We start from the raw sequence: 13,984 nt of genomic DNA, 5'->3' as shown, positions 1-13,984 counted from the left end.
TTTTGTGCGGGGGTTCAACAAATTCTTTGGAACTCTGGATATCAACTTCATCATCCAATGTGGTAACTCTCTACCACAGATTCCTCTACCGGTTTTTCCTCCCTCTGTTCTCTATACTAAGACTCCCAATAGCACTTCCCACTGGTTGAAGTCGTTCTGGGTCACTGATTTTATTTTCAATTTCTGTATTTTTAATGGCCTTCTTTTTTTTTCCCCAAATGTTTTTTCCTTCTGTTTCATTCCCTGAAGTTTGCACTGTGCTGTTTTTGAGTCCATGGTCTTCTGTGACACCTAGTGAGCTGCCAATCCCATCCAGAGTTGTTCTTAACTTCAGGCACCGTTTTTATCTCTTAGCTCAATCTGAAACTCTGATATTTTCAGTGTTTTTGGGTGGGAGAGAGGGTGGGATCTGAGATTTGAACCTGGAGCCTCCATTGTTCTGGGCACATCCTCTGCCCCTGAACTGCCTCTACATAACTTTTTCAATGTGTGGAATGTAATTAACAATAACTGCTGGACAGGGACCTTCGTGGCAGGAAACACGCACTTAGGGGTTCTCTCTTTACTGCTCTGTCCTATCGACAGCAGCCATCTCGCTGCCCCAAATTCTCTGCTGACTCCTCAGGAAGTCCAGTGGGCTCTGCAGGGTCCCCTTCCTGCTCTCAGGCCAGCTGCAGCCTGGACCTCATTTTCCCCATCCCTCGGGATTACTATCCTCCATTGCCTGGTGTCTTGAAAACAACTGCTCTGAGTTTTGTGTGTCTGGTTTTGGCTGCTTTAGAAGCAGGAGGGCGAGCAGGTCCTTGTCAGTCCCTCTGGGCCTGACAGGAGCTCTGTGTTGGAAGGTTTGCAGCCCTCTGCAGAGTTAGCTCTACATTCTCGGAAGTTCCTGGGAAGAGGCTGGCAGAGATAAAGGGGGAATCTGGGGTAGGTGGTGGGACATGTGCCAGCTGGCTGGCTTCTGTGGAACACACCCCTGGTCAGAGACCAGAAAGAGCTGACACTCCAGGGCCGGATGTGGGCAACCACAGAGAGTCCTGCGAATGTGCAGACTAGACCCCTGTGCCCACAGGGCCCCATGCCCATAGAGGCCATCAGTGGTCATATGAAGGAGCCTAGACTTTTTTGTTGTTTGTTTGATTGTTTGTTTGTTTACATATTGAGACAGGGTTTCTGTATGTCGCCCTGGCTATCCTGGAACTCACTCATAGATCAGGCTGGCTTCAACTCACAGAGCTTGGCCTGCCTCTGCTTCCTAAGTACTAGAATTAAAGGTATGTGCCACCACTGCCTGGCAAGACTGGACTAAACAAACTTGCACACACACACACACGGGAATCAGTTCTCTCCTACAGAGATTTGATTAGGTATCAAACTCAACTTGTCAGTAATTATGGCTAATTTCATTATCAGCCTAAGAGTAGGCTTTTTTTTTTCTTTTTTTCTTTTTTGTTTTTTTTGAGTCAGGGTTTCTCTGTGTAGCCTTGGCTGTCCTGGAACTCACTCTGTAGACCAGGCTGGCCTCGAACTCAGAACTCTGCCTGTGCCTCCCAAGTGCTGGGATTAAAGGCGTGCGCCACCACGCCCGGCTAGTATTAATTTTTTCAAAGATTTATCTATTTTCTATTTATATGAGTACACTGCACCTGTCTTCAGACACACACTGGAAGAGTACATCGGATCCCATTACAGATGGTTGTGAGCCACCATGTGATTGCTGGGAATTGAACTCAGGACCTCTGGAAGAGCAGTCAGTACTCTTAACCGCTGAGCCATCTCTCAAGCCCCTAAGTATTAATTTTTTATGTGTACATGTTCATGTATGTAGAAGGCACTGCTTAGAGAAACCATTGGGGGAACCAGAGTTATGAAACATGCAGGTTCTCTGCCCCCACAAAGGAAGGAATTAATGCCTTTATATCCAAAAGGCTGGAGTGGGTGTTGTCTAACAATCTAGGAATCTTTTGCTATTCTATGGAGCCAGCCTTCTCCTAGATCCCCAAAATCCTGAACATTTGTTTTACGCCCTAATCCTGAGCTTTTCTCCCAACGAATAACACCCATCTTTATGAAAGGGGTTCCATCCTCCATCAATAGAATCCTGTCTAGTACAAATCGTTTCTCCCCAGGCCCTTACCCTGAGCACTGATTACCAGTCACCAGAACTCACAGCTACAGTGAAGGTCACATGTGACTTGTTATACAGATGTACTTTGCAGAGAAGTTCCGATGTAATCATCTCTGAATCTTTATTATAATTGTCACATGGAAACCTTTCCCTAAACTTTTACTCTGCTTAAATGTAAATGTGCTTAAACACTTCCCAAGGAGGTGAAGAATCATTTCCCTGCCAACCGTGACCTACTGTGACACTTACAGGAACCCAGCACCTGTGCATGCCCAGATTTATGCAGTTCACTATGCACATGTGCACATGCCAGAGACTGACATAGTTTTCCTCTTCCCTCTTTGTCTTATTTTTTGAGACAGAGTCTCTCGATGAAGCTGGAGCTCACTGACTAGCGGCCAGCGAGCTCCAGGGATCCTCCTGCTTCTACCTCCTGGTGCTGGGATTCAGTCCTCATCAAGGACGTCATCAGCTAAGCCATCTTCCAGCCCCTCTGTCTTACTCAGGATTTTACTTTTGTGAAAAGATGTCATGACCAACGTAGCTCTATAGATGACAACTTTTTTTTTTTTTTCAAGAGAGGGTTTCTCTGTATAGCCCTGACTATCCTGGAACTCACTCTGTAGACCAGGCTGGCCTCAAACTCAGAAATCTGCTGCTTCTGCCTCCTAAGTGCCGCTGGGATGAAAGGTACATGCCACCACTGCCCAGCAAATGACAACATTTAATTGGGTCCGGCTTACACTTTAGAGGTTCAGTCCATTATCATCATGGTAGGAAACATGGAAGCATGCAGACAGACATGGTATGGAGAAGCCAAGAGTGCTACTTCTTTTTTTATTGTTGTTAGTTTATTTTTTCATTAATTTATTTATTCACATTTATTTGTTACATCCAGATTGCAGCCCCCCCCTTCCAGCTCCCCTCACAGGGCCCCCTTTCCCCAGAGTTCTACTTCTTGATCTGCAGGCAGCCAGGAGAGAGTCTGGATCACACTGGTCAGACTTGAGCATATATATGAGACCTTGAAGCCCTGCTTCCACAGAGACTCACTTCTCCTAACAATAAGGAGAACACCTTCTCCTAACAACAATTCTCACACCTCCTTCAATAAGGCCACACCTTCTAATAGTACCTCTCCCATGGGCCAAGCATATTCAAACCACCACATGCTCTAAACATTAATTTTAATTTTCTGGTGATTATTCAGTAATAGTAAGAATCTAGCAGGTTCATTAAACATCTTTTTTTAAAAAAAAAAAAAACTGGTGTGTGTATGTGTGCATATTAAAAAACACAAGTGGCGCCGGGCGGTGGTGGCGCACGCCTTTAATCCCAGCACTTGGGAGGCAGAGGCAGGCGGATTTCTGAGTTCAAGGCCAGCCTGGTCTACAGAGTGAGTTCCAGGACAGCCAAGGCTACACAGAGAAACACTGTCTCGGAAAAAAAAAAAAAAAAAAAACCCACAAGTGGGCCAGAGATGAACCTCAGTTGGTAGAGTGCTTGCTTAGTACACAGAAAGCCCAGGTTCTGTCCCCAGTGCCATATAGAGTGTGATGCGGTACCTGTAATCCCTGTATTTGGGAGCTAATGGCATAAGGATCAGAAATTCAAGGTCATCTGAGGCTGGGTGGTGAGTTCGAGGCTAGCCTAGGCTACAGGAAAACCTGTCTCAAAAAGAGAGATTTAAGTAAATTTACTATGGTAATTATTTTACTCCGTGCTCCTCGGGGGTATTAAGCCCAGTCACCATGTCACCCAGCCTTCCCCACTGTTTGTGCAGAGCTCACCTTCATGGAAAGCCGGTGTACATTACACAGCTGTGCTTCAGGCCCTCCTTCATGCTTCTAGCCACTACCAACCTGCCGTCTGTCTTTCTGCCTCTGGACCGCATCATGATATCCTGGTTCTTCCGACTCTGGCTTCCATCCTACAGCAGAATGCTTTCTAAGCTCATCTGGACCATGGCCTGGACCAATCTTCCCTTTCCTAGGTTCAAACCTCCCTGTGTGAACACAGCATCTGTTTCCCTGTCCATCTGCTGATGGCACCTGAGTCTTCCCTCCCTCTGCCACTGGGGACATTCATGTCCACCCCTTGAATTTGGACATGGGTTCAGTTCTCTGAGGGAATTCCTAGGAGCAGAGTCAAGGTGCTTGGCCTCAGGGAGGGAACCAGATAGCTTTCCAAAGTGGCTGCAATTGTCTCATGTTCTTGTCAACACTTGTGATTCTCTGTCTTTAAACTATGGCCATCCTTGTAGAGGCAATGTGGCAGCTCGTGTCAGAAAAACTACTTCATTGAGATGTGGTAGCATGTACAACCCAGTGGTGTGTAGTATATTCGCAGCTGAGTGTACCATCATAAGAGCCATTTTAGAACATTTTATCACCCACAAGGAAAATCCTGTGTTTATCCATCTCTCTTATCCTGGTTAGTTGTGTTTTGTTTTGTTTTTGTCCTACTTGACAGAAGCCAGAGCCATCTGGGAAGAGAAACTTCAATCTAGAAGACCCCTAAGACTGGCCTGTGAAACAGTCTCTGAGGGTATTTTCTTGATTAGTGATTGATGTTCGAAGGACCAGTCCCCTGGGCATGATGCTACCCCTAGGCATGTGATCCTGGGTGGCAAAAGCAAGCAGGCTGAGCAAACCACAGGGAGAAAGTCAGTAAGCAGCATTCCTCCACGGCTTCTGCATCAGCTCCTGCCTCTTGGTTCTGCTTGAATTCCTGCTTGACATCCTTCAGTAATCAACTGTAACCTGGAAGTGTAAGCTGAAATAATCCCTTTCCTCCTAAGTAGCTTTTGGTCACAGTGTTTACCACAGAAACCCTGAGTGGACCAACTCCCCACTCTCTCAAACCTCCTCCAACCCTAGGTGGCCAGTTCTTTTTTTTGTTTTCCCAGTTGAATGCGACTTATGCCACACCCAGATTTATTTAGGTGACCAGTTCTTTATGTCCAGATGGATCCTCTGCCATGGCTGCCAAGCAAACAATCCGTACCACGTGGTCTTTCAAGACTGACTTTTCTCCCTTAACATTTCTGGGATACGGGTACAGCTTAGTGGAAGATCACTTGCATGAAGTCCTGGGTTTGAGCCCCAATACCATAAAGAAAAACGTTCAGTATGCTGTAGTGTGAACCAGCACTGGCACATTCTGGTGCCCACCCATTCAGCAGCTGACCCTTGCTTGGGGTGCTTCTATCCTTTGGCCATGTTACATCTTTCCCTTTATCTTCCTAGGCACCGTGGGATACAACAGACCACACTCTGGAGGTCAGGGAAGAGCTTGCTGGAGCCAGCTCTATCCTTTCAGCGCTTGGGTCCTGTATCCTTTCAGCGCTTGGGTCCTGCAGATGCGCTTGGTGGCAAGCTCTGACCCTCTGAGCCATCTCTACCTGCTGCCTGTTTGTTTCCTGTGGACAGAAACGGAATGTGCTCATTAGTCGTTTGTATATTTAATTTGGGAAAATAAAAGTTGTGTGTGTATGTGTGTGCAAGTGTGCACCTGAAGTACACACATGTGTATACGGGTGTGCAAGCAGAGTGTTGAAGGTCCTTCCCTCCCAACTCTCTACTTTGTGGCTTTGATGAAGGTCTCCTCCAGGCTGGAAGCCAGCAAGCTCCACTGATCTTCCTGTTTGAATACATAAGTGCTGGGAAGTGAGCACTGGGCCATTTCTCCAGTCCCCAGGCCTCTTTTCACTTTAAAGCTGGGTGCTGACTGAAAGATTCTCTGGTGTATTCTGAATTCACACTTTTATCAGCTCTGAGATTCTTTTCAATTTCTCAACAGTTGCTCCACGTACCTTTATTTTGTTTTTGAGAGTCTCTCTGAGCTCCCTAGGACAGCCTAGAAATCACAATTCTCCTGCCTCAGCCTCGTAAGTGCAAGATTATAGCTGTGGGCCTTTTGATAGACAGAAGTTTGGATTTTTAATATTCCTTCTAACCCTGTAATTTAAGGGTTGGTCCTCAGAGTGATGCTACTGGATGAAGGACAGGGTGCCGTTACTGAGTGGTGATGCTACTGGATGGAGGACAGGGTGCCGTTACTGAGTGGTGATGCTACTGGATGGAGGACAGGGTGCCGTTACTGAGTGGTACCCAGGATAGGGACTTTCCTCTCCACTGTGTTGTCTGGCTCACAATGAAATGAAGAATTCAGCTTCTCCACTGTATAGCAAGGGCTACACAGAGAAAAACCCTGTCTGACAAACAAAAAGTTTACATTTCAAATATATGTAAAGAATAACATAAGGAAACTGTGTGGATGCAGCCAGTATTTCACCTGAGACCAGGAACATGATGAGAATGGAAAATGTCCCCACATGCATGCCAGGAGCTCTCGCTTAAAGCCAACCTCACCTTTTGTTCTGTTCCCTCCTCCATCTCAGGGCCTTCTGCTCTCTTCTGTACATTTATCAGGGACCTCTACTGGTCCCTTCTCAGCAATATTTAACCTCATCCTCTCCATTCCTCCTTCTGTTCTACCACTATGCCCTCTAGGTTGAGCCTGTCTTTTTCCAGCCAACCTCTGTGCCATCATGAGCCCCATCTCGCTAAAATACTTCTTGGCTTGTGCACTTTCAGCCTGGTGGGGATTATACAGAGGCTTCCGGTATCCTTCTGGAGTACCCGAGCTCTTCTCCCGGGAATAACTCACAAACCGGAAAGACTTCTATACTTTCTTGAAAAATACTAGTACTTAGAACAGTACGTGGAACAGAGTCAACACCCAAGTAAAGGCAATGATGATGGCCGCTTTCACCCCCAGCAATGCAGCTGGTGCCACAAGGGTAAGAACTGTTGTCACAAGGTTATGAGGCTCCCTGAGGGTACTGGAGAGGTCCAGCTGGGCCCTGCCCTAAATTAATTCATATTATGGGTTTGAATAACAATGGCTTTTCAGACTTGCCTTGCCAAGAAAGATTCTGTTTTACAAGTAGTTTGGGATCCGTTTTGAGAACAGAGGGATGACTGTGCAAAAGTCTGGCAAAAGTCGTGAAATACACTCTGAAAAATGACCCTCTGGGAGTAGAGAGGGGGTCACTGTATGATTCTAATAGGGTAAAGTAGTCCTGTTGGGCACAAGCCATATCAGGAAAGCCAGGCCGAGAACTTAGTGGACATAAAGAAAATGGTCTAACTGTCTCCCAGGGGCCTGGCAACAGCCCCTACTGACCACCTGGTGTACACAGCAAGTGGCAGACAAGCAAAGGACTCCCTGCTGCTTCCAGCGCCTGGGCTTCCAGTGCCTGGCTTCCTGCGCATGGGCTTCCAGCGCCTGGGCTTCCTGCGCATGGGCTTCCTTCAGCTTCTCTCAGCCCCACTGTTGACACAGCCTACTCTGGGCTTTCTCTCTTGCTAGATCTTGTCAAGATCTGCTCTTCTTCCACCCAACCCCATCAGTGACTCTGTGTCCACTCCTGCCCTGCCACATCTACAGCTGGACTCGGCCTTGCAGCTGGACACTGCAACAGCAGCTGTAGGCACTCTCCAGAAAGCGCCAGCTGCTTTAATATCTCTCCCCCACATGGTCGGTGTGGCTATCTGTTACCCAGCTTTGGAGTCTCAGGCTTCTTTGAAACTCCTTGCCTTTTTTAACCCTTTTGTATCCATTCTATAACACACACACACACACACACACATCTCCAGGTGCCATTACTATGTGTACTATATAATCTGAAAGTTAATATTAATAATTAAGACTGACTAAAAGCCTGGGTTTGCCTTATTCTAGACTACCAAGGATAGCATGATCGGAGGGGTAACCTGACAAACTGCTCCATTTGCACACCTTGTGAATGTATTGTTACACAATAAATTCTGATATTGTGAGGTGACACAATGTATCATTTATATTTCTGACAGTGCAAGTTCATGACAGGGACTCCAAAAGTGCTTCCCTCTGTCATCTCTCATCTTGTGATTATCACCGTTCTGGATGTTTCTCAGAGTCCCCGAGGGTCAGTCTTTCCGACAGGTGACATTGCAGCTACCTGTGTAGCCTTGGGGTGGACACTGCCTGGCATCAAATGAGCACTTTCACTGATGCTGGGGTTCTTCTGAACAGTCTGCTCTTTCCTTCTGCCTCTTGGAATGTGGCCGTCCCCTCCCCTACCCCACAGGGCCTCTGTCGACTGTGCTTCACATTCCACAAATGATTAGCTCTTGGAGCACAGTATTCCAGGCTCCTGCAGACACACACACACACACACACACACACACACACACACACACACACAGTGTTTCCTGGTATCTGCAGACCTACCTGGCTTCTGGAGATCAAGCTTTGTTGGTTCTAGGTGAGAGGACTCCAGGCTGAGAGGTCTGTCTGCTGCCTTCCCAACTTTCTTGTCTCCAGGGAAATCCTGCTGAATTTCCCAGCTACTCAATAAAGGAAAAGGGCAAAGACATGGCTCAAGCTACCACAGTAACTACACATCCACACAGCTACTGGGTACACTGGGCCACTACAGGAACTACACAACCACACAGCCACTGGGTACACTGGGCCACTACAGGAACTACACAACCACACAGCCACTGGGTACACTTAGTAAAACCTTCGCGTACACAGAAAGAGGCCCACCACTCCATTCTAGGAGTTTGGTGGCCTAGAGCATTGACCCCTTCCTCCCAGGAGCAGTGACCTCTTTCCCCTTTCTCTGTCATTTCCCATGAGCCAGTTCTTTTCAGACTAGTCTGACGGCAGCCAGTGGGAGTCACCAGCAGAGTTAGACTAAAACCCACTGCACTTCCTGTCTTCTCAAGCATACCTTCTAATAAAAGTCTGATTTGTCCAGACACTCCGGTTGGAATGGTGGTCATTTTCTTTGCCACCCTGAACTTATTTCTAGCATCCAAAGATGGGCCCAACTATGAGGATCCGAGAGTGCAAGGATAAGAACTCTTCATCTTGGATGGAGACTATAATCTGTGGCTCTGGGATTGATAGGCTAGGGCCTGAGGAAGCGCACAGATGGTTTTCTGGGGATTGGAGGACAAACCAGAAGTGTAGATGTCCCATTTGCTCATACTATTGGCTTACAAACAATCCCGATCGACTTCTCCCAGGGACCTAATCACAGTCAAGTCATCACCCACGGGCATGTGTGTGTGTGTGTGTGTGTGTGTGTGTGTGTGTGTGTGTGTGTGTGCTGGCAGCTTGAAGAGGACTGCCCTTACCTCAGCCCCTCCCCCTTCTCACTCTGTTGCCATGTGTTCCCCATAAGCCTCTCTTTCTCTCTTTCTGTCCTTTGTCCCCACTTCTCTGCCCTTGTGGTTCTGTCTGGCTCTACCCCTACTCCAGGTCCTAACTCCCCTCACTTCCCCCAAAATAAACCTCTCTTATGCCAGGTCTGTCTTGTAGTGTGATTTCTCAGGGGTACACCTAGGCATGGGACTGCCAGGTACTCCCTACTCCCGCCACTGCATTATAGTACCATATGCCCCCCTTGGAAACGCAGCTCCCCCAGGTAGCTGTCCTGCCTGACCCACTGCTTGCCAACCTCTTCCAGTCTGTGACTGTGTTCATGCCACCTAGTCCTGGGTGCTCCCTAAACTCCTTTACAAGTCTTCCTTCTGAGAATGCAGGTTTCCCTCTGGCTCTTCTATAGGTGAGCAATCTCAGGTTTAGGGTTAGGGTTAGGGTTAGGGTTAGGGTTTCCTCATCCCACACCTCGGCTTGCAGGATGGTTGCTCTCGGGTGTCCACTGCTCACACACCTCTACTGCTGCTGACCTCACCGGTGCATCCAGCTACCCGCCAGTCTTCTCAGGTGGATAATGCAAATGTATTCTAAGGGTCAGCGCACCAGATGAACTCAGGACGGGCCCTCAGAGGGTACTCTAGCTCCTGAGTATTCTACCCTTTTTTGTGGTTACCAGCAGCCTCCTGCCTCCCACATTCCAGATCCCATCAAAACACTTCTTAACACCCTTAGCTGGCTCCTCAGCGTCTGCAAAGTAATGGCTCCTAAGCTGATTTGAGAGTTTCGAGAAAGAAAAAAAAAAAAAAAGCCTATGTAATTGACTGCGCCAGTGCCACTCGGGGAAATAAAGCCCGCTGTGACGTGGAACCCATTCTGGGGTTTTCTCGGAATTGAACGGGGTCATCCAGAGTGATTAAGGCAGGTCATCACATCACCCTGGTGGCCGGCTCCTCGAAACCATCTCTTTCTGCTCTTTCTTTTTTCAGGCCAAAAAGAGCCCTGGAGGGTTCGAGAAACTCTGCTATCTTTAGGACCTGGAGGATCCGAGTAGGGGGTCACCCTCCCCGCCCCCAGCAAAGTCAGCACCCGGAACTGCTCTAATAGGAACCAGCCGACTGAGCTCCGGGAGGGCTGCGGGCTGGGTATAGAATTCCTGCAGACCTCAGTGGGACCTCAAAGGCGCGCGCCCAGCTGGGGGTGGGGTGGGATGGGTGGAGGGAGGGCGAATCTGACCTCTGGTCTTACCCTCAGCCCTCAACGACCAAGATCCAACTCTCTCCTGCCTGGCCCAAGTAGAATTCGGGGTATGCTTCTGGTTTCCCAGGAAGAGCGGACTCGGGGCTGCACAGCTCCTGCCCTTCATCGGGGGTCTCCCAAGACTCCAGACTCTTCGGTCCACGTCCTTTTTGCCTTGGGCTCTGGGGACAAGGACAGCGGGAATAACAGGGAACAGAACCCAGCCTAGGCAGTTGGGAGGGTCATAAACGAAGCACGTGGAAGCTGTCCCCAGCTAGGGATCGGGATAGCTTCTGAGCTCTGTTCCCGTAGGACAACCAGGGGTTGGCGCGCGGCCCGAAAAGTGGGAGGGGACAGGTTGGGGGGTGGTCTCTGAGGAGGAGCCAGACTGGATTGTATTGTTCTGTGCTCCGCTTCCCGGGTTCTTCTACAGGCTTCAGATCTGGGGGGCGCACCCCGAGGCAGAGGCGCCCACCTCTCCTGAGCCCCGTAAAGGTTCTGAGTAGGGGAGGTCTCACCTGAGTTCCTACATCGGAGCTGAGAGAGCGGAGGACACCGGTGGAGAGCCAGATTCCTTGTTCCCCGCCGCACCTCGAGCCTTTGCAGGAGCGGGGTGCCCTCGCCCCCGCCCCCGCGATGGCCACTGCCTGGCCAGGCCCCGCCAAGACCACGAACGGACCCCGGAGCGCCGCTCTCTAGCCGGGCGCAGCGCCTCTTTACCCCAGACCGGCGATGGGGAGTAGCGGGTCGGCTCTGAGGGTCTGTGCGGACCACCGCGGGGGCATCAACTGGCTGAGCCTGAGCCCCGACGGGCAGCGCCTGCTGACGGGCAGCGAGGATGGCACGGCCCGCCTCTGGAGCACCGTGGATGGCCAGTGCTGCGCGCTCCTGCAAGGTAGACGGGCGCGCGTGCTCGCGACCCTTCCCGCCTCTTCACGCTCACCTGCACCGCACCGGGGACCTCACTCTTCCGGACCCCGCAGCCCCCTTCTGAAAGAGTAGGGCTCTCTAGCTCCTGTTCATCCGGGAGCTCCTCTAGCCCTTGAACTCTTGGCGAGAAGCCGTGAGAACCCGAGAGTGCTTGAGTGTGGGTGACCAAGGCGCGCACCCCAATGCAAGATCCTTTTGTCAACCAGTCTCATGCAGTCCTTACACGGAACCGGTGTTATCATGTTAGGGATTTGCCCAGGACTGAGGGGCACCCTTGAGATTTGAACCCACACTTCTCCCCACACCCAAGCTCCTTTTTGGCCGCATTTCAAGTATGGCCAGAAGAAAGAGAATTGGTTTAAACTTATGGGGAATAGGGTCAAGTCTATCTTGCATATTTGAAATGAAATGAGAACTATCAAGCACGGAAATACATAATGTGTCTTACGTATCCACCCGTTTATTCATAGTCTTTTCACATGCTGGCCAGCCTTGTCTTGGGTGCTCCCACCCTGCATTATGGGGTGCCCCAGGCCAGCGGTTGGCCTCTACAGTAGCTCGTGCGGACTAGAGGAGGCATGCCAAGGGCTTTGCACAGGTACAACTCCTTATCTCCAGCTTTGCCACCCTGATCAGCAAATGCTGGGTGGCCTGGCCCAAGCCCTTCCAGGGAGACCGCTTCAAAACTGTTTCATTCCTACGCTATCAGTTTGAAGTGAAAGCAGCCCTAAAGGGAGGAACTTTGAATTGACAGGTACTTGGGAGCTGGGGTGAAGATAGGGAATTGGCTACAAAGTGGTCCGCATTCTAACCACCCCCTACACACACACATAGCCAGAGCTCACTGACAGGCCCCACATAGGAGGAGAGCTGTTAGCGTAAGTAAAATGTGTTGCTTCCCAAGGAAAGACTGTCTGGGGTCTTCAGGAGTTCAGGTTCTTAGGACTGGCTCCAATGATTCCGCCAAGGAGAACCTTAGAATTGGTCATTTGTTTGGTTTTGGTTTCTTAAGACAGAGTTTCATGTCACCCTCAGGTCTCAAACTCACTGTCTTAGCAGGGGTTACTGTTGCTACAATGAAGCATCCACAGCCAAAAGCAACTGGGAAAGAAACTTTATGACTGAAGCAAGTCAGGACAGGAACTCAAACAGGACAGGAACCAGGAGGCAGGAGCTGATGCAGAGGCCATGGAGGGCGCTGCTCACTGGCTTGCTCCTCATGGCTTGCTCAGCCTGATTTCTTATAGCACCTAGGACCTCCAAGATGGCACCTCCCAAAACTAATTAAGAAAATGTCCTCCAAGTGTGCCTACAGCTAAATCTTATGGATGAATTTTCTTTCTTTTTTTTAAGATTTATTTATTTATTATATATAAGTACAATGTAGCTGTCTTCAGACACCCCAGAAGAGGGTATCAGATCTCATTATGGATGGTTGTGAGACACCATGTGGTTGCTGGGACCTCTGGAAGAGCAGTCAGTGCTCTTAACCACTGAGCCATTTCTCCAGCCCCTGGATGAATTTTTTTAACTGAGATTCCTCAAGTGTTTAAGTTGACATAAAACCACCCAGCACACTCACCTTGTGCCGTGTGAACTCTTGATCCTCCTGACTCCATCTCCCAAATACCTGAGATTAGATGTGCTACACCACGTAGGCTTGGTCGGTGTTTCCAGTTGATGTTCACCAGGTCTTCTGTAGGTAGTGCACAGTCAGCCTGTGGACCCCTTATGCCCATGACTCCCATGGAACCCCTGTTTGTCAAGGAGGCTTCTCCCCAGAAAAAGTCTAGGCTTTTCAGGCTGCTTCTGGCCCAGGGGCTTGTCCCAGTGCAGCTCTGGAGTCCTGCCAAATTTCCAGGATCACCCTTGTACCCAGCTCTGGCTGGCACTGAGCATCCCTCAGAGCTGTATGTCCCCTAAATCTAACACAGCATTCCAGTGAGGAATGCCTGACCTGGCCTGATGGAGAGCCACCCCACGGAAGGGAAAACCATCGGAGATTCCCTGCTGGGCTTGTTCTTGTCTTGAAGCCAGGTTTCTAAACTGCAAGGAGCCCAGCTCTCTAATCTCAGTCAGAGCCAGGCTGTGAGTTTGGGGCCAGCCTGGTCTACAGAGCAAGTTTCAGGACAGCCAGGGATGCACAGAGAAACCCTGTCTCAAAAAACCAAAAGCAACTAACCAAACAAAACTCCAAAAACCTGCAAGGATAAAATGGACAGAGATTCTCTCTCTCTCTCCCTCTCTCTCTCTCTCTCCCTCTCCCTCTCCCTCTCCCTCTCCCTCTCCCTCTCCCCCCCCCCCCTTTTCTATTGTAAGATCTGATTATGACTGAATTTGTATGAGTTAACATGTTTGTTTGGAGCCGGGCATGGTGGCACACACCTTTAATCCCAGCACGTGGGAGGCAGAGGCAGGCGGATTTTGGAGTTCGAGGCCAGCCTGGTCTACAGAGTGAGTTCCAGGACA

The 13,984-nt window shown here is 49.4% G+C and overlaps 1 protein-coding gene and 1 long non-coding RNA gene across 3 annotated transcripts in view; one reads left to right on the top strand and one right to left on the bottom strand.

Moving 5' to 3' along the window:
• Nucleotides 1–3,623: 3,623 nt before the first annotated feature.
• Nucleotides 3,624–10,704, bottom strand: LOC116097565. The gene is made up of 3 exons (XR_004121466.1): nucleotides 10,595–10,704; nucleotides 8,408–8,523; nucleotides 3,624–5,549 (listed from the first exon to the last, which is right to left on the bottom strand). It is a non-coding gene; the product is annotated as an uncharacterized LOC116097565 (long non-coding RNA).
• Nucleotides 10,705–10,975: 271 nt separating this feature from the next.
• Wdr86 (WD repeat domain 86) overlaps nucleotides 10,976–13,984 on the top strand; it is an 18,717-nt gene continuing 15,708 nt past the window's right edge. The window contains exon 1 of one of the 2 annotated variants that reach the window (XM_031380195.1): nucleotides 10,976–11,480. In XM_031380195.1, coding sequence (XP_031236055.1) covers nucleotides 11,318–11,480 — 163 coding nt within the window. In that variant the 5' untranslated portion in view covers nucleotides 10,976–11,317. The remainder of the gene's footprint in view (nucleotides 11,481–13,984) is intronic. The other variant, XM_031380194.1, reaches the window with a different exon arrangement.

This window comes from Mastomys coucha, unplaced genomic scaffold (assembly GCF_008632895.1).
Source record: "Mastomys coucha isolate ucsf_1 unplaced genomic scaffold, UCSF_Mcou_1 pScaffold19, whole genome shotgun sequence".
Lineage (NCBI taxonomy): Eukaryota > Metazoa > Chordata > Mammalia > Rodentia > Muridae > Mastomys > Mastomys coucha.
Note: the sequence above shows the minus strand (reverse complement) of the source record. Positions and strands in the feature narration are given on the sequence as shown.